Below are 24,615 nucleotides of genomic sequence, written 5' to 3' on the forward strand. Positions count from 1 at the left end.
GCCGCTGAGCTCTAGGGGAAGGCCATACGACCCAGGCGTTCCTTGAGCCACACGGCGATTACTCAAACTTTGGTGCTCGGATGTGTGCGACCTCCGCGCGGTGATTGGTGTGTCAGGCTACTTGTTATAGGACAGGCGGGGAAGGGAACTAGTTTTCGATGGCCAGAAAAGATGAGAACAAGCGGGAGGGCGGCGCATTACCCGAGGAAGATGCCTGACGTCATGCACGTTGCTGCACAAGCCGTAGCGCACGGACGCATACGAAGATTGCAGTACGAATCGGGCGTTCCCGGGTCCAGCCCAGTACTGGATGGCGCATCCCAGACCGTTTTCGCCGTGAATTTGACTGTAGACCGTCCCCCTATCAGGCTAGTATGCGGTCTGCTGCAACGTGTGCGGTGCATCGAGTTCAATGCTTTCGTCCTATATTTCCAATGCATGAGCCGCATGCGGTATAGCACCTTTAATCCGTATCTCGAACACATAATCGTTCCGCAATGTACTAAACCTTTGACGTTAGCTTCCATTGCGCACTTAGTGGCCACGCAATGGCCCGATCGAGAATCCGGAGTCTGATCATGAACAAAATTCTGTTATGATTATCCCTGTCAGGTACGCCAATTACAGGCATTCTTGAAACTTGATTTGTCTATCGCCGAATTGCGGGATCAAATGCACCCTTACCAGCAAGAATGTTGCACGACCACAGAACAGTCTTGCAGCCAGCCACTTATGCAAAAAATGATCATTGTCATGAGCGAAGGGAACGGCTAAAGAACTGCGATGAAAGCGGTACGGCTGTATACAATGGTATGGTATAGGTCAAATTTGGTTGTACATATTGGTCTGATGGTCTCCGGTAGATAAGAATAGCTTTAAATCAGCAGAACGAGAACGAGAGCGAGAGAACGTGGTGACGTATGGAGATTCTACGATAACGGCGACCAGGCCACGGAGAACCACTAATGACGAGATATTCTTAGAGGCGTGCTTGGCGGTCACTTGGGAGAAGGCCGACTTTCCGCCAGTACGCCAGCCACTTCCTGACGTCCTCCGGACCGAGCTGGCGCAGGTTCGGGTCATCCAGCGTCGGAGATGCCTGCTTTGCCAGGGCGACGTCCGGGTCTGGCCAGTTCAGTGCTGAGTAGCTCGACGTCGTCGTCCGTTGGAGAGACCGGAAGTATGGGATAAGCAAGATCGCGCGCAACGCCCGCATCCGCGCCTTCCGCTCGGTCGGTGTCAGCTGCGGCAGCGACCGCGCGGCAGCCTCCACCCTACCCAGCCACTCCTCGTACGGTACGAGCGGGACGCCAAGCTCTGACGCGATGACAGATGCAATAGAGTCCCAAGGCACCGGACGCGGGTGGATCAAGTGCACCGTGTGGTTGGCGTTGCTGGCTTTGCGGAAGTCTGCGATTGCGGTGGCGGCGATGTCGAACGGAATGATATTCACAGGCTGCAGTGCAGATAAGCAAGTGGTCCAATACAAACGGTCAAGCGACGTACCCTAGGGTCTTCTGGGAAACAGCCCACTTGCGTCGCGCTCTGCACCATGACGGGATACCACTCATTTGGGGCCCAGTCACCGCTCGGACCACCCGACACCTGGCCTACCCGGCAGACGAGCGGATCCAATGCAGTCCTTGCTCCCGCGTTCTGCAGAATCTGCTCGGCTACCCACTTCGATTGTGAATATCCGCTCATGAGCGCGAGTTCCGGGGGCACAGGTGCTTCGGGCACGACTCTGTCCCTGGGGCCGTCTGTCGGGCACCTGTCAGTAACCTCAAAGCCAAAGAAGTGTAGACGTGCGGAAAACGCACTGAGCATGATGACCATCGAACTCGTGAACATGAGACGTGGAGGTGACGGCAACGGTGAAGTCAGGGCAAAGTCGATTAGGGAGCGCAGGCCCCGGATTACTGGTTCGAAGCCCGGAAGCTTCGCGTTCATGTCCACGCGCCATGCTAGACATCGACATCATCAGTGAGAAGAGAACGGGGCGGGGAATATCTGCGGACGCCGCACCGTTGTGGATTATATGTGTCACAGAGTGGTGCACCTATTACGACAAGTCTCAGCTTCTGGAAGTGATCAGATTCGACAGCGAAGGTACTGACCTCCAGGAAGGTTTCCGTGTGCAGACCCCAGTCAGGCTTCGTAAGATCGCCTTCCAGGAGAACAACCTTGGACGAGTCCAGGATCTTCGTATCGATCCCACGCTCGATCAGGCCCAGCGCCTGCCGCTCGCGCAGGGGCATGTTGTCCTTTGCTGCTCTGTTGAGCGCGTAGATCCGGCCAACGTCCTGAGCCGAGACCAGGGTCTCGAGCAGATGACAGCCCAGGCTGCCAGTCGTGCCTGTGACCAGGACAACGTCGCGTCCCAGGCGAGACGCGGTTGATCCATGGATGACAGTTTCGCCTATGTGGATTGGAAAATCGGTACTGTATTTGGCAGCCATTGCGCGCATCATGTCTACGGGCGACAACGGCACGATGGTCTCTGTTGTGGTCGCCATGTTCGTCTGCAGTAGAATAAATGGTATGAGCAATTGTGGACATAGGTGGGGTGTTAGTAGACATACCGTCGAGTATGTACAGCTGACTTAAGTAAAAGAGATACTATGAGACAGTCAAGCAGCTGTCGGCGTGCTGGTGGGTGGAGGTAGAAGAGGGGCGAAAAGACCTAGGGTCAGAACGAGAAGTGACCCCGCCCAGGGCTTCTTTATCAATTGCAGTGGCGGCCGATTTGCTTCCCTAGTGGCGCATACATATGCAAAGATACGGAAAATTTCAGACTCGTCGTCAATGGTTAACATGCCATCACCCGGCAAGTCCGCTACACACGCGAAGCGGTGCTGTCTCACGCAGTCGAAGTCCTCCAGAACAATCCAGGCACGGATGTTAGGCTGAGGACTTCACACTTGTTGATGAGTTAGGATGCAGCCAGAGACGCATCTTGGGTTCATCATGGCTTTGATAGGATGGATCTCCGCGGTGACGCACCCGATAGCACTCGGATAATAATGAGTAGCGCGCACATCCGCCCGGAAATACAGGCCAGTACGCTTCAGTGACTATACCTTATGGTGCTGGTACAAGTGTCTTGATGATTGGGCTGTTCCAACTTCTCTGATGAGCGCGGACGTAAGGCGTAGACTAGTGCCGCGGCTGACTCCTGCTTCCTTGTCGAAAATCTAGCATGTCTCTAGTGCTATCAGGCGCGCCTGGCAACGCGTAATCGGTCGATGGCATCGAAACATGGACACACATATAGTAGAAACAAGGATGTTCAGACCAATGCTGTGGCACCAGAGCAAGCCACATGTGCAACGTGCTTGCCGGTATCACGCTGCTCTCATTTCGGATCGCCGCGAGTTTCCGACATGATTGAGTGTTTGATGGTTAGATTCGCGCAGATGCTGAGGCCTTGTCCGTCTCTGCAGGTCTTCACAAGGCTTCACAGAAGTCATAGCTATCGAGGAGAATTCGCGATTTTGTGCTGGATCGCTGAGGGCGTTCAGCGCCAACGCGGCCCCTTAGCATCCCCAAAGGTTTCAGCTAATTCTAGAGTAACGTAATGGTCTGATAGAAATGATAAGCGCGCACGTATTCATACACGGATGCAGATTCGCCTCAATTAATATAATTATTACTTCGGAGACCGGACATACCTTCGACCACGTAGCCGCTCAACCCTTCGCGGCATGTTGTTGCCATGCGTTGCGTCACAAGAGGACCCCCGAATATAGGGGGGGGAGGGGGGGAACCCTGATCCCAATTTCTCAAAAGTTGGTCGATTTGTACGGCAGAAATTTCCGATTTTCGGGCTGATATGTCCGGAAAAAATCAGGCTGCGGCCTGATTTAGGCAAAAATGTCCGGAATTTGTATCTTTTTGGACCAGGGTGTCGAAAATCGGCGATTTGTCCGGAAATGATGGATCAGGGTTCCCAGAAACACAATTTCGCCCCCGACTTCGGGTCTGACATCGTTATGTGGACTGGACACTCATACTTGTGCTATGTAGCTTCGCAATATGAACTCTGTCCAAGCACCTTTGTCCCCTGGACCTGTGTGATTTTAGAGGTGGCCGCTTTCTTTGTCTTCTTGCGCGCAGCACCAAGCATTTTCACTGCCGTGATATGAGATAAGCAGCTTGGGGTGCTCAGAAAAAGTGGCATTGTCGAGTCTGAGAATGCACTCGTCTGTAGTTATGTGATGTGAACTATATAGATGGCAAAAAAAACAATCTGACGAAATGTGCGCAAACGAGAGGCACTTAGAATACCGGCCGCTAATGAGCCCACATTTTGATACTATAAGTAGACATGTACAGGGTGCAGAAATACTAACATTCAATATATTATCCTCGAGTACGACATGACGCGATGTCGTGGGATCGTCCGCATGCATGTCACATGACAGCGGACGTGCAAACCTGGCCAAGCATAAGCGCGGAGCAGGCTTGTCCGTCTTCGGATCAGGCTTCCGGCATTGGCCGGAGTATGTCCGGAAATCATACCAGGGATGAGGGTTACGACAGACTGGTTTTGTCCGGGAAAAGATCAGGGATCAGGGTCCAAAATCGCCCAGATTTGTCCGGAATGGGATCATGGTTCCTCCCCAATATTCGGGGGTCCTGTCACAAGGCACACAGGCATAATTCTTCCGTGCTGCACGTATTAATCAACCAATCGTGCGCAGCATAAGTGCTGCGGGAGACGGTTTCATGCGAGCAAGGTTTGCACGCTCAGCGGCTCTCGGCGCGGCGGGTCGTGTTCTCGGGTAGCAAGGGTGATGGAATTTGGAACTTGACACTGTTTGCCTCGTAGAGCGGCACGTGCATTACGCGCTCAAGATCGTCACCATATTGTTGACAAACCGACAGTTCTGGGCCAGAGTAGTCGATTCTATTACTCATAAGGACCTCTACCACGTCGGCTTACCAACTACAGTTGCGTATCAGATATTGTAACAACACGGCTCTAAATTGTAGCTCGACGGAGTAAGGTCACTTCTACAGGGGGGTCTTGCACACGTAAACAGTTGTGCCCCGGCCTCATCGTTGCTTTTTGGCGTGTGAAGACCTCGCGAGTGGCTAAGTTTCAGACGTGGTAAGCTTTCGTAAGCAGATGCTTCCTCTCATGGTCCATGGAGTAAGAGCAAGACTGAAACGTTCCAAGTTTGCCAGCTACTGCTTACTATTGCAGTCTGATGCAAATTCATGGTCCTTGCGGGAGGCTTCGATGACCGACCGCTCGGGCAGAAAATCCGAGAGTATTTCTTGTGCTTCTCCCGCTAACCTATTCTCGCGAGCTTACGCTGGGTGCCTCGGGTTCTGTTGACTAGTTTGCGATTACCTGTGGGCAAGCTTGCATCAGGGCCCTTTGCTATCCGAGTAGCCGCGATTTCTGCAGTAGAATTCCTTGAGCGCCGCAATCGATGACGACCACCCGTGGATCTCACGGACTTAACATTGCCGGGGACAACCTCACTCCTCAATTGTCATCGATCTGTCGGATATTTGTCACTGACCCGATCTCCCACTCAAGCATCATCTTCTCCCGCATGTTATTATCGAGCTAATCTAGATATGTGCCAGTAGGTCGGTGGATGGCTTCACTCGCTTTTGATAGCAAGCGAATCTCACGTGCGTAACCATTGAGCAGATATCTAGCGTGCGGCAGCCGTGCTGACTGCACATTGTTTCAGTCAGACATAAGATCCATGCTTGTGTCATGTTCGTATCACATGCGTCCGGACACCAAGTTTGCGGAAGGTCATCCTCGTCACCTCTCTTACCCTCAATCCCCCAGAACACACGCATTATGCAATCTTTACCACCAGCAATGATGACGTAGTATGGACAGTCACCATACGCGCTTCTTATCCTCTGTTTTTCCGCTTGTCGTGGGATTCTGCATACATTCAAGGTGCGCACTAACACCGTGTGGCCAATAAGACAAACTTAGCTAGTGCCACGGCAGTTGCATACTAACAATGCACTCGATTTGACTACAGGCACAGCACGAATATATGCAGTTCTATCCCTCTAGACTGTCATCGCTCGTGAAAATCACATATCCTACTCTGTATCACCTGCTTCGCTGATGTATCCTCAGGCTGATGGAAAACCCCGTCCCTCTGGCCTCACAGCCGCCTGCACGACATCCTCAGAATTGAGCACTGCTCTCTGAAGACGGTCTACGCATAACAATCCCTTGTCCACATGCCGTCAGCTCTTGCCCAAAGGCATGACAGTCTATGCCGTTCTCTGGCATGTCGTTTGATCTAGATTGCGTGCAGTGCGCACATCGAATGTTGCGGTGACCGCATTTGATAAAGCTCGGTGCTGCATTTTCTCCGAGTTACGTTACATCTCATGCATGGTAAGTCGTCGTTTCATAGCACGGTCAGGGTCACTGTCAAGTAAACATGCCTCCGAATTTGATTGCTGTCATGTGTCTGCAGTCTATCACGAGGTAGATAGTGTCCAGAGCGCATATGCAAGAGATCTTGCATCACAACACTGACCGTCTCCATTCTTCAGATGCCGGGTTGGAATATCTCTAAAATTAAGCCGCACCGGGTTTGAACATCCTTCTTGACGGAACAACAAGGTGTCCAAGAAGGAATAGCATTCCCTATACCACACACAAAACATCAACTGAGTAGTCTACATTCCTCGCATGCATAGCAGCGTTTTACTTCTACGCTTATTCATGCGACTTCACGTCTCCATCCACGCCTACGTTTCGTTCTGAGTGCGATCACTGTACTTCGGTGGTGGTTGTCTTTGCGGCTTCGGCGACAGGGGGAGGAAGGTTTATGTGAAACAAACGAACCGTGCTGTCGTCAGAGGACGACACGATACGCTTTCCGTCTTGAGAGAAACGCAGACGATTAATATTGTCAGTGTGTCCAGAGAAGCTGGCGATTTGGACTCCAGTCTTTGTGTCCCAAACATTGACCGAGTGGTCTTCACCCCCAGCACCCAAATAGTCTCCCTTGGGCGAGAACGTCGCGGCATTCACAAGTGCGTCGCCTCCCTCAATCGACCTGATAAGATCTCCGCTGTACGAGTCGCAGACCTTGACAGCCCTCTCGCTTGCAACACTGAGGATCTCTTTCCCGTCAGCAGAGAAGCATGCTGTCCAGACGGACCCAGCGTGCTCTCGTAGACATATGAACTCATCACCCGAGATAGAACTCCAAATACGGGCGCTGCCGTCGTCGGAACTGGTGACGATACGTCGGCTGTCGGGGGAGAATGCGACGGAGTAGATCACCCCGTCATGAGTGTCAAGGTCGGCTACACGCGAGCCGTCTTCGGTGTTCCAGAGTCTAGCGACGCAATCTGCGCTGGCGGACACGAGCTTCGTACCGTCTGGGGAGAACGCGACGAACATGACCATCGCATCATGCTGGCTCGGTTCGGTTCTGGCAGTGCCGTCCTCTGAGTTCCACAGCCGCACAGTGAAGTCGACAGAGGCGGATGCGATTGTGGGTTGAGTGGGAGAGAACGCGACAGAATTTACGAAGCCAGTGTGACCGCTCAGCACGAGTTGCTGACTGCCGTCTACCATGCTCCAAACAATCACCCGGGAATCGCGCGAGCCGGATACAAGCTCTTGGCTGTTCGGGGAGAATTCGAGGGAGCAGATGGCTTCATTGTGTCCGCGGAGGTCGTGCAAGCGTCGTCGGTTGTTGGCATTCCAGACAACAACAGATGAATCCTCGAAGCCTGCCGCGATGTACAGCCCGTTTGGCGCGTACGCGAGCGCACAGACGCCGCCTCGATGCTCGTCATTGGACAGCTCAAGAAGGGTGTCAGTGGTTTCTAACTTCCTGTCGATTGTCTTGCCGTCACGCCGCTCTTGACGAGTCTCTTCATCGAGGCCCTCCTCATAATCGGCATAATGGCGTGGTTGCGCGGGTCGCATTTCAACGTCTCCTTGCACTGGGGCTTGTCTTCCGGCTTCTTCGCCCGCCTCAGGTACGACTGGTACGGCTGGTATCACATGTTCCTCGATTACCAGCATCCCCACTGGAAATATACATATTCAGCCACAATACGCACTATGCAAACGACTATACTAACATCCTTCTTCAGTCACCTCAATCGGAGGTTGAACACGTTCAAGGAAGGCAGTAACGTCAGCTGGGATTGGGAAGTCTAAGTCGTCCGTATTGTGTTGCTGCGCGGTCGCATCAGCACTTGTATCATCTCTGAGGGGGGGTGCATTACTTTGCACAAGTCAATCAAGTCTCTGTCGCTGGCTATCGCCATGTCCGCCTGTGATCTCTGATAGATACATCGTCAGCTTATCATCGTCGCACACGTCGTTCAGGTACCTACTCTCAATATGTAGTCCAGCACCTCATCTACAGGATCTTGTATCTTTACACACATCAATTCAATGGTCGTTTATGAAAAGAACGCAGTACACACAAACCTGGATCCTTGCAGGCACTTCCTCAATGGTATCGTCATCATCGCCCGAGACTGATGGATCTTGCGGTTCAGCGGCAGCCTCTATGGTCTTCAATAGTAAGAACCGCTTCTTCAGCTTCAGATAGTGCAGGAATACACATTGATCGGCAGGCCAGGCTGGTTCACCTTCAGACGATCGTGTAGAGTTATGGTTTTTGCCACCCTGGCCGCGGATACGTCCACGCTGACGCTGCTGATGCTGCTGCTGCTGAATTCGTGCATGATGGTGTCCTTCCCCCCGAAGCCTGTCCTCGGGCCCCGAACGGCGATCGTGTTGTGGAGCTATAGATTCTGATGCCTCGAGCGCGAACGATGCAGTAGCAGGTGATGCAAAATTGCCGTCAAATGAAATTTTGGCTGATTTCGCCTGATTCGTGAAGGCAGCTACGGCCCACCGGGTGGTCTTCACCCAACCGCGAACGAATAGAATTTCTTCAGGCTTTTTTTCAAGCCCTATCTCCCCAGCGGCGAACGTATGCCAATCATTTATGTTCTTACTAAAGTAGTTCTTCAATCTACGAAGCTGATGCAGTTCTTCTCTCACAGCAGGTGTCTCGAGGACGAGCAGAGCGCCTTGATCATCTGTGCATTCATATTTGCATGTAGCTCCGATGTTATGTCTGCAAAAGCGTAATCAATGATCATAGTATCAAGAGTACACGTTGGCCACTTACACGCTGAGTTCCCCAGTGACTGAGATCTTCCTCAGCGTCTTGCTCGCAACAGGACCGGACGCGATCGCGTTTTCGACGCGATGAGGCTGCATTGCCCCACTGGAAAACTTCTCGAAGTCTGGCGGAGTGCCTAGTGTGGCGTTGAGCGGATCTTGGGGATCGCGGAGGGCATTGAATATGCGATAGAAACCACCCCGATGTAGATACCCTACATCTCCGATCTCTACTTCGATTCCATCTTTCGGCTCAGGCTCCCACAAAGGATAACCTTGGCCAAGTCTGAAGAGCTGCTGTGCGTAGACGTCGTAGGTCACAGACATCCGGTGGCTGGTACAGGGTCAATGGGTGGACGCAAGAGCAAGGAGATCGATGCTTGTGTGAGCGCTGGCAGTCCTGTAACTTCGACACGAGGCTGTGGTTCATGGTTCTGCGAATGGCAAATGGATCGGAACATGCCTAGTCACGAGGAGCAAGCGTCAAGTTCCCAGATATTTGGATAGTTATCACTGTACCACAATGTCCGGCGGACTGACCCGCGAACCACTCAACGTTGGATATGCTCAGAACCAGACTCGGCTCTCTGTTCAAAGTCAGCGGTCGTCACGGAGATCGAAAAACATGCGGGACGCGACAATTGGGGAGATATGTTGATGAGCGCGCTGCAGTCCATCTTGTAGAGACTCGAGTTCATGGCGTCTTTACGGCCCGTGCGACTATTGCCATTTAGAGACACTGGCAAAATGCTACGCGATAGTACTTAGATAGCTTCTGCTAAACGACTGCTTTAGATGGGGGGGAGGCCAGGTTTGTAAGCCTATACAACCTGCACCCATTCGAGGTGTAAACATGACGGAGACCCCTGTGAACGATCGGCCGGGCGATCGGATACTAATTGGAACGGATCACAGCAATTGTATCAACCGCCGGCATCTAAACCATACAGCCATACAGACCCTGATACAACCTAGAAACTTTAGAATGAGAGTTTAACTGCTTGACTTTTTCGTCCACCATGGAGAACTCCTCAGGACGCCGTGGTCACACGAGAACTTCTCGTCTTTGGTTTCCATCGCCAAATTTTGTGGTAACTGCTTATTTTCATCCTGGAGTGTTGGAGAGACCCAAGTGAACCACGGAAAGGGGTCTGTCCCTTCCGCAAATGGCTTTCCAGCAGGAATCGAGGGAACCCACTGAAGGGAACAGTCAGAATGCACAAGGGCACTAGAGGGGTTATCCAACCTGCTTTCTGACTTCGCGTGCGCGAGTATCGATGTTCTCACCGCTCGCCCTCTCTCTTAGTGCCAATTGTCCCCAATCGCTGCGCCAAGGTGTCGGCGTAAGGCAACTACGAAGAGCAATTCACTTACATGCTCGAGAAATAGGGATGTCCTTTGATTTCTGCAATCGTCGGACGCTCGATGGGGTCCTTTTCAAGCATCTAGGCATCATATATGAAGAGAAAGCGATTATAGGAGGCGTAAGTTACGTACCCATGTAATCAGATGCCTCGCGTCCTCGCTGACGTTCGCGCTGGGCCCGAACCGCACAGGAAGCGTCTTCGATCTGCGAAAGAGCTCTGCAAGGCCCATGTCCATAGTCATACCAAATGGGAACTAACAGAACGTCATATGTCAACGATAGCCAATGAGATGCACAACAAGATAGAACTTACTCGGCCATTAAGCATCATGAAAATAGTTACGCCCGCCGCCCAGATGTCTGCCGGGTACGAATACTCGGGCCCATAATAGATCTCAGGCGCCATGAAGCCCCGCGTGCCGCACCTCGACTTGGTGTGATCTTCCTCGACGCCACCCTCGCTGTTGTCATCCTCGCAGCCCCAGTCGTGGGAGGACTTCCAGAGGGTCTCGGACCTTGGGTGGCCGAATGCCTTGGTAAAGCCGAAATCGGCGAGGACGAGGTGATCGTTGGCATCTAGTAGAGCGTTGTCTTGTTTGATGTCGCGGTGCAAGATGCGGTTCTCGTGCAAGACGCCAATGGCAAAGACCTGCAGCGAACGGTCAGCGTGCTGCCAAAGCGTTTCCGAGAGTATAATACATACCAGTTCTGCGGCGTACTGCAACGCAGTTGGAGCCAGGAGCTTGCGCTTCCATTTCATCTTCGAGAATAAGTCTCCCCCAGACATGTACTCCTATCATCTGAATTGAAGACACGCATGCCATAGATCCACGACACATGCTCACCGTGAGGAAATAAAAGTTGTCGCTGTCATGGAATGAGCCAAGCAAAGGCAGTACCCATGCACTACCTGACATCGTTTTCATAACATACTGCTCTTGGAATATGCCGGGATAGTGTCGGAGTAGCACGTCTTTCTTCCTGATAACCTTCATGGAAAGGCGGGTACCCGTAACTTTATCATCAACAAGGAGCACCGTGCCCTGCCCGCCCTTGCCAAGCTTCTTGATAGGCCTGAAGTCACTCGCCTTGAGGACGCGTCCGTCAGCAGATGTGCATGAAAGTGTAAGCGTCAAGGGAGAGGGGGCGTGTCTAGTCAAAGAGGGAACAAGTGCAGAAAGGTCGGACGAAGCGTTCACAGCGTCAGATTGGGAGGACAACAATGGCGATACCGGGGAATAGGTGCCGACACACTTAATGGGCTCGAGTTGACAGAGGGCCTGAACATACTGAATATTAGGACGTGAGGTGTTTGAGAGCGAGTCGAAGCCTACCATCTCGCCGTCTTCGTCGAACCTCATCCGCACATGAATGTCGTCGATGAAGGACGCCGCTGGCTTGTTAAGAACGAAGGTATCTAACATCGTCTGTGCATCTGGCTCTGCCTGTGACAACGTAGCCTTGGGGGATGTGATGAGTTCGGTGGCTGTAGGAGCGTCCAGCGAAGTGAACGGACCCTCGAGTCCATTGAAGCCTCATCGTCTAAGACAATTCGATTACGGGGAGTTTGTGACGACTGACCAGAGGCATGAGAGATGTACACGAAGCAGTGCTGAGGGACTTACTTCTACCTCCTTACCAGGAGCGATCTTGAAGCTGACGAAGGTGATTGCGAGCGAGTTAGTGACCCGCATGAATAGGTTCTTGAGACCCATCTTGACGAGCGAAAGGGAGACCGACAGGGGAGAACGTTGGCCGTCAGGATGAACAGCACAAGTAGCATAAACAAGCTTCTTTGATCCTTTGAGTGGGTGAAGCACTAATCAGTCAGAATCGCGATATTGTTCCAGTCGGTGAGTGTGACATTTCACAGCTAACGGCTCTATTTGATTTTACTCGTCTGCGTTCTGGATGGCATCATTCATGTTTTTCGTATAGGCTGTGGGACAGCAAAACGTGAGGAAGTAGATGAAAGGTCAGCCCGCTAAGATTTGTCGTGTTGAAGTCTGGCTGCAGCAGTGAGCCTAGACCACTAACCAACGCAATTTTTAATCCAGAACTAGTATTGCAGACTCACCATGTGTAGTTGATAGCATGGGCAACGTTCGCTATAGCGCTACACATGAGCCTCGCTATGTACTAAAGCAATAGGGACACAGCGCGCATCCATACCCACTTCCGGAATGAGCTATACAGGCCTGTGACAGATGTCGGCATTCTGAACTGAGCTGGTCTTCGAGTCCACATCCAAATCGGTGTTATGCTCCGGAGTATAGATTGGGATGACCCCTTCAACCACCACTGTATGTGCGTGACACAATGAGCAAGGCGCGTGACGTCACGCGCTCTCATCACGCACGCAAGGCCTTAACTACAAGAACTTGTCCAACTTTATTTTGGTCACTTTCGTAAGGCTACCCATCACCAATTCTTCATATTCGGCAATTGTATAGACGTACATATGATGGCGCATAACCTATCCGTGCATTGAGACTACCTCTGCCACAACTTCTGAGCTTCAATACCAAACTGGCACTTGTGTCTGTGCCTTGGCCAATCGGATATCTGACATTGTCTGCAAGGTATCTTCAGCTGCAATACACCGAAGAATAGCTTGACTCTTACTTGGAACAATAGACATCTTTGGGTCCAAGCAAGTCCTTGCACAAAGCACAACGTAAGAATCCATGGAATCTACCGCTCTTTTCGAATTCCTTGCGAGTTCCCACACAACCGGCGCAGTACATGGAGCTCGAGTCAGATTGAGCGGTGATGCGGTAAGGCGTATTGATAACGCTCTTCGCGGTACGAACAGGGTCCCGACGGAACAGGTGAGTGAGGAAAGGCATCGACTCTTGCCGCTCGGCAATATCGTGGACCAGGTTCTCAAGCCATCCATAGACGAACTCACCTGCGGGTAAGGTTTGTCAGCCCATGAGATTGAAAGTAGATCCGTCGCAACCTACTGATGTACTGGTTTCTGATAATTGCTAATGCGTCGAGAACAAGGTTCTCTTTCTCCGGCAGCGGCCTTCCTAGATACACGTCAAGCATATCCCACCATGGGTTCGCCACAAGGAAAACGTCGGAGCCACTGTCTCGCGTACGACACGCTTCCAAATAGGCGTGGTACATAAAGTCGATCATCGCCTGGCCATCTGGCAGAGCTAAGTTCGCTTCCGTCAATTCGGGACACAGCACCCGCGCCTCCTCTTCCCAATGTCCCACACTACCCGCACGAAGCAGACCTTCCGATATGTAATAGCGGCGGTACCCATCGTTCAACAGCATCCATATTTCCTCGAATGCGCAACCCATGGCAACCCTGATGTCGACGAACCATAAGACGACCTGTTTCTGCAGCTTTGCAAGGTCCGATCGCATTTTGACGACATGTTCACGTTCCCTTTCTCCGCACCGGTCCCAAAGCTTGCACATCGATTGGAACAACTCCACGGGACCTTGCTTCGTTACACGATCTATCGCGCGTACCCAGTCGTTCTCCCACTGTCTGACATCAGTTTGCGGGCTCGTGATTTGGAGAGCCGTACTCCACGGATAAGAGGGAAGCAGAGTGGATTGCACTGGTCTGGGCACTTCCGATTCCGATCCCGACATTGGGGTCTAGACACTCCCAAAATCAGGGGAATGCCACTTTGTGTGTGAAGAAGGATACTTTACTCACTCACTTCAATGACTTGTGGCGAGAGGATTGTGATTGTAGAATAGACAGTCGGTGGATAATCTGAGAGTTGGAGCGTTGATGTAGGCCGCGGCATAAGTGCACGACCAGTTCGTCGCCACTACCAATTGATGATCACGTCCACGAAACAAGAATCATCAACATAAAGCAAAGAGACAAGACATACCCATTCTATTGTCAGTTGCTTTTGGTCGAGTTGAGAGAAAGTAACAATCTCTTACGGATGTGTGTGCAACAAATAACATAAAGGGTGGCCATTGATGCCCATTCCGGTATTCGAGGAGGATAACAATACAGCGACAATTAAGAATAAGGTACTTACTCCGACGTCTGTCCCGAACCTGCAACCTCGGTAACGCTCGCTCAGCTATGCAATCTCGAAGGTCCAGCAATCGGCTGAGAATCATCCCGCATCGCGTCTCCAGTTGGGTGTTCATTAGAATCAACGTTATCGGGAGGTAGCAAATATTCGACGTCTTCGAATAGATGAGGGAAGAAGATCGCAAGCATGTCATCAGTCCTAAAGGAACCCGTAAGTTAAGGGCATAGTATTCGAGACCATGACGCAACTTGAAAACGAAATCGCCCTTCTGCTTCTTTTTCGCTGGCGAGTCTATAGCATTCTTGCTCGAGGCCAACGCGAACGGGGCCACATTCAGCGTTCCTGCGGAGTTGTCTCTCGTGTAGAGGGATTGTCCCTGCTTTGCGGCCAAGTCTAGAATACTCTTCTCTACCGTATCCTCCGTGTAGTAACAATAGACTAAATCTTCGTGAGATGCGAAAAACACGAAATTGACAATGGACTGACCTTCCGTTGGTCTCAACTGTCCCATTCGATCTATTCGCGCGATGGCTGGACGTACAAAGTCAATGAATATCTGTGACGATGGCGTCTTGAAGTCTTACCCTGGAGCTCGAATGCGTGATTGACCACACTCTCTACGAGGAAGACCCTGGATGCACATGTAACATTCAAACCTGCATTCTCTCGCTCCCTGTCATGTACATGAGTTACCAGCATGCACTTCAGGGTATGGAGGGACGCACCCATGCAGCAACAAGACTGAGATGCTTGAGTCAGTTCGGAATCGCTTGGCTGCGTTCTCCTTTCCGGAATGTTGGTCGATCCTCAGGCAGGAGATCCCTGACCATAGCTTGAGCACTGCCCCATGTTAAAGGTCGCAATAAAAGGCATACCGTTTACTCTTAAAGCATGCTGTATGACTAGGTCGAGTCAGTCTATGTTCACGCGTGGAAATATCTACTTACTCAGAAGGGAATCTGCCCATGCTGAAAATACGATAGTCTTGGAGCCAGGGTCGCTCAGCTCCAGGTACAACAGGTGCCGAACCACCGTCTGTATCTTGCTCCCATAATTTCCCAAGGATTCCATCGTCTGAATGTCTTCCAGTAAGCGTTTGTCGATGAAGTTGTACTCGATCCTGCGGTGAGATTTTGGCAGCTCATTATTGACGAGTTTCCTCGGCAGTAATTGTTCATCGTCCTCTTTCTTCTTGAGCGAGAAACGTTGCAATTGGTCCGTATCAATCCCCTTTCGGCAGACTGGGCACACTTTCCCCTCTTTACGAGCCAACCAACCTTTGAGACACGTCTACGCGTCTTGAGTAATCGCATATGGGCGATAATGGAATAAGCTTACCTCGCAGAATATATGGGCACTGAAGTCGTTGTGGTCAGCGCCCTGGCGCGTGCTGCTACTGAAGGACTTACCAAGGTGTAATATGACCCCGAGAGAACTCACACCTGCAAAGAATGCAGCAGTTTTCGTCGTCATTTGAACCATCTTCTTGAGAAGTGGTGAGGTGGTCGAGATATCGTTGACGAGCCCAACCTGTATTGATCCGGATATCCAGGTCCGTCTGTTCTGCCTTGGCTGTCTCTATGACATCAGAAAGAACTCCATCAAATTCCACTTCGGTTACGGAGTCTGAGATCTCTTGTAACTGGCGAAAATACCTATCAAATGCGGTGAGACACAGTAAGTACCGAGTCATGGTATTGCTCACGATATACGCTCATTAAACGCTTTCCGTAGCTGCACTAAATCCGAGTGTAGCCTGTCCATCAACTTCGCTGGGTGGCTGTTAGCAGGTCCAAAGAGAACAGGTGAAAGCAAAGGCATACATTGCTCTACAATCAAGTCGCGCAGTTGCCTCACTGCTCCCCTCACAAGCTCCTTTTCAGGATCGATGACCTTGTGGATTCGCGCAATAACGGCTTGAAGGTCTACCACGATCGACTTCAGTGCTCGACCTGGGGCGAAGTCTTCGGTTAACGCTTTTCTCTCGTCTCGAAGCGACTTGCGCAGGAGTTCGATTTCAGGTCGGACGTCTTGCTCGGCTAGATGCTGCTGTAGTTTGAATCCGTCTTCTCCTGCTTCCATCTCTACTCCTATCAGACGAGACGCCTTCTTTGCTGCCTTTGTGCGCCGAATGTGAGCCTCTTTAGTGTCGTGAGCAGCCAGAAGCGTGCGTTCGGCAGTGAGAGCTTCTCTGCGGTCAGACAGGAGGGCGGCATATGCTTCCAGGTAGGCCTCCGCTTCGCCTTGAGTGTCTATACTCCGTGCATATTCCTGACCATCCGCGTCTTCGTCTTCGTCTTTTGATGTCAGCGATTGTGTAAGGAGCTTGATCAGCTTTTGACGCCATTCCCATATCAGAGCAGATTGTTCGTTGAGCAGAGATTCGATAAACTCATTCGCTTCTTCCATCTGAATAACGTAGTCAATGAGAAAAAAACGATGATATGTATATTTATACGTACCAAGTCAGCCGACCTGGGACCGCCCTTGTCCAGGTACGGTACAGCAATGTCGAGCTCACTGTTCTTTAGTTCTCGAATCGAAGGGTTGCTCTTTAGCTGCTCCATGGCTCGTGCGGCAGTCTCCTCCGTGCCTTCACAATGCTATCTGAGCGAACATGGACAGATATGTAGACATGAGACAAACCTTTCAAGACGAGCCGCCTAAGCTCCTCCGCTGCAGCATATGCCTCGATCTCCGCATCCGCATGCGATTCGCCGAGAATGTTATACACATTGGCCTTGAAGAATAGTACTTGATGGAGAATCACGCGACAATCCCTGAGGCGGTTCTGCAACGCTGCTCTTCTTGCCATATGTTCTTCTCCAGCTTTATTGAAGGGAACGCTCTCGTCATCCGAGAGGGAGCTCAAATTACCAGACGCATCATCGTTCCTCGCGCGTCCTTTGCCCTTGCCCGAATTCTCCGAGTGATCATTTTGTGATGTTCTTGCGTTGCGCGAAGCCTCTAGCGAGGCTTCTTGCTTCAGATGTTCGGCCAAAGCCGTCTGAACGTCATTGACCAGCAGGCGAGCGTCCTTCTCAGCCGCCAGGAGAGTCTGAAGCGCGATTTGATAGCGATTAGCATTATCCTTCACAACCTGTTCTAATTGAGCAATTCTTGCTAGTTGTTGGACCTATAACGATGAGTCAGCGCCCCCGCGAAATGGTGTTCGTGCTATTATACCTTATAACGACGGTCTTCCATCAAGTCGCGCCAATTCTGCTGTCTCATGTCCTGCAAAGTAACGAGTTCTTCCGTTGTTCTCGTCAATGCTAGCTGCCAACTTACCTCGAGGACTTCACTCATCGACTTGATCCCTTTAGATTTGTGCTGCCTGTCCGCGCGGTTGCTGAGCTGGCCGACCTGCGGATGGGTGCAGATACCACGGAGTTTGCGCAACCACGCTCGCAGGACTGTAGTATCGGCTTCCCAATCTTCCCGCACCGCGATTCCTCTGACGTCAAGGCCGAGGTCGAGGCAGGCATTGTAAAAGTTTTGGGTGTAGACCTGCGAAGAGATTTCGTCAAGAACATCGCATTTCATCTCGGAGAACGACTGACATGACGTTCGACTGGGCCTTGCTCTATGGGGACCAAGTAGCGAGTCTGGGCAGGGATCGTCAGTTCATCCTGTACCTCCGTCTTCACCGTTCTGTAGGATTAATCACCGTTAATGACAGAGATGGAGCAACAAAGAAATCAACCAACCTGATTGCGTATCGGCGGAACAATGAAACAAAGTCATTGACATAGCTGGGTAACAAAAGCCGGCTCCAGAGACGAGGATTGTTGGATATAGTGCTAACCCTCAGGAAACTAGAAGACCATCCATGGCGTCAACATCTCAGCTGCAAACAAAGTACTTCACGAGCAACGCACTCCAAGACATGTATGAGATCCGCCACCTGTGCACGCGCAGGTGTACCTGACACTGCGAATGATAATAATCGGGGTATCAGTGAGACCATTGCTCTAGAAATGAATGCGGATCAGTACATATTTACGGGTAGTAACTGGAGTGAACGTACTGGGTCCTCCCTCCGCCGACCATTTGCACTTCGTCCATGATAACTCTATACCATTCGCACGTGATGAGGGGGCTTCGTGCGTGCGCACTGGTAGTATATAGCGCCGTCTCGCGTCGAGGCCGCACCGGAGGGGGTCGTGCCACACTTAGATCTTGCTGCAGCACATTGTACGTGGTGATACACACGTCGAACGTATTAACGTACGTGCACCAATCCACGATGCCGTCGACTTCCTCGTCGAGCTTTGCACTCGGTCCTGTCTCTCCCGTCTCAATATCGGAGCCTGCATGCGAAGTAGCAGCAACCTTGGCTTTCTTCTTTGCCTCCCGTCTTGCTTTCGCACCAGACTGACCTCCGCGTCCCTCTCTTGTTGCTTTCTGCTTGCCAGATGTTTCCTTGCCCTGCCCATGCACTTTCTGCCAGCCGTCGTAAACTAGCACTTTGAGAGTCGGTGCATGTAATTTGAATTCATCGACCCATTGCGGCGCGAGCGACGCTGGCGTTACAATAAGCGTTGTCTACGACCTGTGTCAGCAGTACCCCAGCCATACGTTAATATGCGATGCACCTTAATTTCCTTCACGTAGACCTTTGCTTCCTCGTCCCATCTCTTATTCACTGGACCCCGGCCTATAGCTGGGTTGAGCATTATCAGTGCTATGCATTCTAGCGTCTTTCCTAATCCTGGTTCCTCGGCGAGGATACCGCCGAGTGCGTCTTCGTCTTCATCGGGCTTGGTACGAGAGACGACACCACGCAAGCGGTTAACGTACCACTTCTCGTCTTCTACCTGCGTTTCTTCCCAGAACAGACTGGACGAACGACTTGCGGCTGACGGTTCGACTGAACCGGACTCGGACAATGTCTGACCCTCGCGTGACAACATCCACGCTACGCTACGCCGCTGGAACGGCAGTAGCGTTGGTCTCAAATCTTGCGGCTGTACATGATGGTCATGTGCGATGGGGGGTGCCCGGCCCAAAATTGAGAACAACAGCGAGACGTCGATGTTACCCGCAAATCCCGCTGGGGGAGAATTGCACGGAGGAAACACGTGCCACAGGACACGCCGTTGTGCCTCGTCCACTTCGTTCACGCGGTTGTGTACAGAAGAAGGAACCTGTTTGACGATGGAGGGATAATTGAGCGACACGCTGATCTCGACACGGATGCGAAACGGCAACTGCGACTTGTCTGCGGTCGGCTCTGGATGGAGGGAGGCCCGTGCAGAGATGACTGCGCGCCCCGCCGAGCTGAGACGATGACAGGCAACTAGCGGGTCGGACAGGTACGAGAGGCGCAGGTCGTGAGCAGCAGCATCGAAGTCGAACGTTATGTCTGGAAGTGTCAATACGTACGACCCAGTTTCGGTATACGCCTGGAGAGCAACGATGCGACCTGCACTCGCGAATGAGCCAGATCTCAGTACAAGCATGCCGAGATCAGTAGCTTGCGAGCCGATCTTGGACATAACCTCAGCGACGCCTTTTTGCGAATGCGCCAGAGCGCCACCTTCATCGACTTTTCGCGCGACCTCGTCCTCAGACCACTTATATTGCAATTCGAATGTGTGTTCGCAGACGAGGAATTGTTTTGGTTCGTCGTCTTCTGAAGAGGGAGCTTTGTCTTCGGTGCGCGGTCGTCGCGCCTTCTTCCGTGGCCGATCTGGCGCCGTTGGTGCAGCTCGTTTCTTACCCTTCGGACGCTTCAAACAGGTCAAAAGGGCGTTTACATTCAAGACATTTTGTGCGTGGACTCCGTGGTGAAGAGATAAGGAATGATAGCTAGTCTCCTGACGCATTTTCGTAGTATCTGGAAGACGGAAATCAGGCGGTGTGGCGGTAACTTGTCAAGATTGCACAATGTTGCCAGTTGTGAACATCACGTAAGATTATGATTGCCGCCCGTAATTGTGGCCATGATTGTGGTATGTCGACCATCGTTGCGCATTCACTACGATTGTATTGGGGAGCTGCAACGACTGGCCTCCAAGCTTCAAGACGTGCCTTGTATTCAATGTCTGTGGCATACTACAAGAAAATTTGTTCTTTACGTCTGTTACTGCGTGCAGTGAGTGGCGCGTTCGTTGGTAAAACTTAGCACATCGACAGTGGCTGCAACATTCTCAGAAAACCTCCATCGAATGCTGTGACAGAGCGAATGCGAATCGACTTATGTATTTCGAGCGGTTACTCGTACTGGAGTGGCCATGCAACGTTGAAATGTGCTGCTTGTGATTCTTGTGATCGCCTTATCGGATAGAAGATGCACTGCAGAATGCCATCGCGGCTCGCGAGTCTGCCTCGAAACGTAATGCGCTACTATGTAAGGAATTATACATACTTATATGGCTTTTTCTACAGGTAGTACTATCTGGAGTCTCATATCGTGGTCTATTGAGTTCTGCCGCCGGCGCCTCTTTGTGGGTGTGATCCACGCGTTGCTCCTGCTGTGCTGCTACGTATACACGATGTTTATCATAGTTCCACGCCGGAATTCCTAGCGTACACCGCCTTCAAGCTCTGAGGATATGTACCAAGTCCGCGGAACCTGACTCACACGTGTTCCAGAGTTTTACTCACCCAACGCAGCCTACGTTCCTCCCATCTATCGTCTACAAGATGCCTTATTCTCCCAGGATCTATGCACAGCAGCTCTTCAGACTTGGCCAAGGTTATCCACTGTGGCAACCCGAGCCGGCGGAAGGGATTGAAGTAGAGATCGGAGATGTAGGGTTTTTGGACCGGGGCGGTTTCGTTCGCATGTTCAATGCCCTCCGCGATCCCCAAGATCCGCTTAACGCCACACTGGGCACTCCACATGACTTCGAGAGATTCACTAGTGGGGCGATGCAGCCCCATCGCGTCGTAAACGCGATCGCGTCTGGTCATGTTGCGAGCAAGACGCTGAGGAAGATCGCAGTCAGTGAAGAACTCAATGTGTAAGTAGCCAACGTGTACTCTTGATACTGTCATCATTGATTGTACTTCTGCAGACACAGCATCTACGAATGCACAGACGATCAAGGCGCCCTTCTCCTTCTCGAGACACCTGCTATCAGAGAACAATTGATCAAGCTTCGTAAATTGAAGAACTATTTCAGTAAAAACATAAGTAATTGGCATACTTTCGCCGCTGAAGAGCTGGGATTGGACAAGAAGCCCGAGGATATCATCTTCGTTCGCGGTTGGGTGAAGACTACCCGGTGGGCCATGGCTGTTTTCACGAATCAGGCGAAATCAGCCAAAATCTCATTTAACGGCGATTTCGCATCGCCTACTACTTCATCGTTCTCGTTCTCGATGTCGAAACCTAAACATCTACAATGCAACCACCATTCTGGGCCCAAGGACAGGCTTCACGGAGCAGGACAGCATCCGCTCCCCGATCCAAGTTGGCCTGCAGATCAGTGCATATTCCTACATTACATCAGGCTGAAGAAGCGATCCCTCTTGCCGGATACAATCGAGGCTGCTGCTGAACCGTCTTCATCAAACGGCGGGGATCGCGGCAACACTATGAAGGGTGGATCGCAGGTAAGCCACTTGACGGAGGCTCGGCTCACCGTGATCTGACCAGCAAGAATTTGATAGTTCGTGGATCCTGTCGACTGTATCTTGGACTATATCCTTCAGGTAATTTCCGTCGACCCCGTGTGATGTCCAATCGCTGAGACATTGTTCTTGAGCATTCGGACGCTGACTCCGCGGTAGCCAGCGACAGTGATATTATCGCTTTGGCAAATGTCAGTGCTATAAATCGCCGGCGACAATGCATCTAACAGCCTAGCCCTGCAGGAATACCTGGATGTCACCCCTTCAATCTTCGACGATGCACGCGCATTCCTCGAGAGCGCAGAGCCTCTTATCAAAGTGACTGCCGAGAAGCGTGAGTCATTCGTAACGCGAAGAAAGTCAAACTCACGATCTCACCGTGTTGCAGTTGGTATGCTGTTGCTTACAAGCGAAGAGGATCCAGAGGAGGACATCCAGTCTACGTACCTGGAGACGGACACTCGCAGCACTGACGTCTCCTGCCATCGGATGGGGAATGGCTTCAGCGGAGTGCTGTCGAAGACGAGTAGTGATGTAACCTCAGGTGAGAATCATGTGTACGTATGCCCACCTCTACTGAAAACACTGGTCAGCACAAGTGCTTAATCTGACTGGAGCCTGTTCTAAAGTTTTGAAAGGTCAACGTGGTCCAAGTATGCTGTGTGCCGTTGGCATGCCCTGTGGTCGCTTACTGATTGTGTTTCTTATGCAGTGCCGCCACTATCTTCTCCTCAATATTTCGCACTGCAATACCTGGACTTGAGGGTCCCCGTCAACAGTATTGTTCTAGCTGAGCTTGTCTCGCTCGAAGCCATGAGACGTACGTCACGTTCGACATATCAGCCTCTCGGCGGCTCGGTCGTCGTTTACCGGCCCGAGAAAGAGAAAGAGTGCTTGCCGTTGGCGATGACGGTGAATACCGGAGGCGCAACAGAAAGTTCCTGCGGCAATGCCCTCGAAACGTACGGCTTTCACATCTATCGGTGGAGCCTACCTCCAAGCTCACCTTAGTACTTTGTCTAGTCCTCTCACTCTGATCGATGCTTTCTGAGTTTTGGGATCGACGGTGCGCATACAGGGATACCTTCCCGGAGTGGTTTCATGTCACCGGCTCATTTCCTCGTCCGTCTGTATGTAGGTTTCCTACCTCCGACTGTGCCATTGGTTGTTGCTTCGTATGTCTGGGGCGTATTGGATCTTTGCATTGGACAGGATTGCGTGTCTTTCGTGTACTGAATCACCATAACTGTGCTCTCTTCGATGGAGATCGTCCGCCGAATGTACGGTGTGCTTGACGCACTGCGAACGCACGCAAATGCAAACGAACAAACGTCGTGCATTCAGCAAGCATGAGGCCATGAGCAACGCACCGACACAGCAGATATGATACAAGCGAGGAAGACTATGCGCTATGCGTTAGCCCGACTTGCCTTCCAGCTGTCCTTCTTTTGCCTCCTTTTCTCTAAGTTCTCGCCTCCGCTTCACATCCCAGTTGTATACGCGAGCGGTATTCACTTCCATAATAGTGATCTGTTCCCTCAGGAACTCGAGATCCTCCACTACGGTCTGCAAGCTCGCCTCTGCAGCCTCGAGTTTTGACCCGAGCAACGAGATGGCTGCTGGGATTTTGTACGAGAGCATCACATTTGCCTATCGCAGATATGTAAGCATCAGGCGCGTTGAAAGTGTCGTAGCGCAATAGAGTACGCACTCCGAGCCATAGATATACTGTGTCGGTATCCTCCAGCTCCGCTTCCGCGTAGAGCGTGTCGTTCAGCTCGAACGTTGTTTGTAACGGCTTCTTTGGTCCCTCCGCGTCCTCATCATCGAGATCATCGTCATCAGTTAGGTCATCGTCTCCTGCATCAGTGCTGCTCTTTCCTTCCTGGCACAGGTCAATCCATGCCCTCAGCTGCGGTATCTGCACGTTCAGAAGGCAAGACTTACTCGTCTCTCCTGCAAGAACTCCACCATGGATAATGTCTTCTTGATATCAGGAATCTTCTCCTCCAGACCACGTCTTCGCTGCGCGAGATTATGATCCATGTAACGGTACTTCCTGCATGCGCGCAAGGATCGATCACGTTCAGCTCATCGACAGGCTGTAGAGCAAGCATACGCAAGAGCCGCTTGGAATTCTTTCAGTGCTGTCTCCACGTCCGGAGTGGGACCTAGGTATTCGTCCACGTCCGCCTATAGAATGCGTCGCCCAAGTTCAGCCATCTGTACTTTTGAGACATGTTGCACAGACATACGATGAAGGGTGCTTTTGGGATACCCCGCGGGTTCCTCTCCTGTGTCTGCAGCTTTGTTGTCGACATTCCCTCCTTCGTACGCGGTCAAGTCAATAACAGAAAGTGGATGTCAGTCGTGAGCCTGAGTCTAAGCTTGACCTGAAGCTGGAAGCGCCGATCGACGCCCGATCTCGGCGTATGCCGAGCTGGCATAAAAATTCGCATTTTTGCATCTTTTCTGCCTTG

General features: G+C 51.6%; 5 protein-coding genes across 5 annotated transcripts; 1 reads left to right on the forward strand and 4 right to left on the reverse strand.

Annotated features, from left to right (window-relative positions):
- Positions 1-779: 779 nt before the first annotated feature.
- On the reverse strand, positions 780-2,516 carry POSPLADRAFT_1175049 (hypothetical protein; the record flags this gene model as incomplete). Its single annotated transcript, XM_024488322.1, has 4 exons — positions 780-1,456; positions 1,507-1,964; positions 2,026-2,059; positions 2,118-2,516. 4 exons carry the CDS (start codon positions 2,514-2,516, stop codon positions 980-982), a joined length of 1,368 nt encoding a protein of 455 aa, XP_024333452.1. The 3' UTR covers positions 780-979.
- Positions 2,517-5,485: 2,969 nt separating this feature from the next.
- POSPLADRAFT_1041910 (hypothetical protein) lies at positions 5,486-6,240 on the reverse strand. Its single transcript, XM_024477997.1, has 2 exons — positions 5,669-6,240; positions 5,486-5,604 (listed from the first exon to the last, which is right to left on the reverse strand). Exons 1-2 carry the CDS (start codon positions 5,824-5,826, stop codon positions 5,574-5,576), a joined length of 189 nt encoding a protein of 62 aa, XP_024333453.1. The 5' UTR covers positions 5,827-6,240; the 3' UTR covers positions 5,486-5,573.
- Positions 6,241-6,769: 529 nt separating this feature from the next.
- On the reverse strand, positions 6,770-20,382 carry POSPLADRAFT_1050561 (hypothetical protein; the record flags this gene model as incomplete). The annotated part of the gene is made up of 37 exons (XM_024480010.1): positions 6,770-8,046; positions 8,355-8,400; positions 8,456-9,113; positions 9,168-9,446; positions 10,167-10,255; positions 10,407-10,485; positions 10,535-10,605; positions 10,658-10,780; positions 10,840-11,175; positions 11,230-11,319; positions 11,372-11,614; positions 11,861-11,986; positions 12,152-12,327; positions 12,604-12,634; positions 12,699-12,827; positions 12,986-13,101; positions 13,225-13,437; positions 13,493-14,150; positions 14,216-14,329; positions 14,396-14,445; positions 14,552-14,570; positions 14,760-14,989; positions 15,038-15,082; positions 15,136-15,224; positions 15,277-15,391; positions 15,499-15,841; positions 15,890-15,908; positions 15,961-16,206; positions 16,257-16,960; positions 17,014-17,144; positions 17,198-17,687; positions 17,738-17,788; positions 17,843-18,061; positions 18,115-18,205; positions 18,262-18,369; positions 18,582-19,099; positions 19,150-20,382. The coding sequence occupies 37 exons, from the start codon at positions 20,380-20,382 to the stop codon at positions 6,770-6,772; spliced, it is 9,555 nt and encodes a 3,184-aa protein (XP_024333454.1).
- Positions 20,383-21,202: 820 nt separating this feature from the next.
- POSPLADRAFT_1062489 (hypothetical protein) lies at positions 21,203-23,146 on the forward strand (the record flags this gene model as incomplete). Its single annotated transcript, XM_024481520.1, has 8 exons — positions 21,203-21,522; positions 21,577-22,117; positions 22,175-22,236; positions 22,299-22,326; positions 22,379-22,469; positions 22,524-22,679; positions 22,729-22,788; positions 22,848-23,146. 8 exons carry the CDS (start codon positions 21,203-21,205, stop codon positions 23,144-23,146), a joined length of 1,557 nt encoding a protein of 518 aa, XP_024333455.1.
- Positions 23,147-23,587: 441 nt separating this feature from the next.
- On the reverse strand, positions 23,588-24,432 carry POSPLADRAFT_1122310 (hypothetical protein; the record flags this gene model as incomplete). Its single annotated transcript, XM_024483524.1, has 5 exons — positions 23,588-23,785; positions 23,847-24,020; positions 24,083-24,194; positions 24,255-24,328; positions 24,391-24,432. Coding segments are annotated over 5 exons (600 nt in total), but the record flags the coding sequence as incomplete, so codon positions are not given.
- Between the last annotated feature and the right edge of the window lie 183 nt (positions 24,433-24,615).

The sequence above is a fragment of the Postia placenta genome (assembly GCF_002117355.1).
Source record: "Postia placenta MAD-698-R-SB12 unplaced genomic scaffold POSPLAscaffold_22, whole genome shotgun sequence".
Lineage (NCBI taxonomy): Eukaryota > Fungi > Basidiomycota > Agaricomycetes > Polyporales > Adustoporiaceae > Rhodonia > Rhodonia placenta.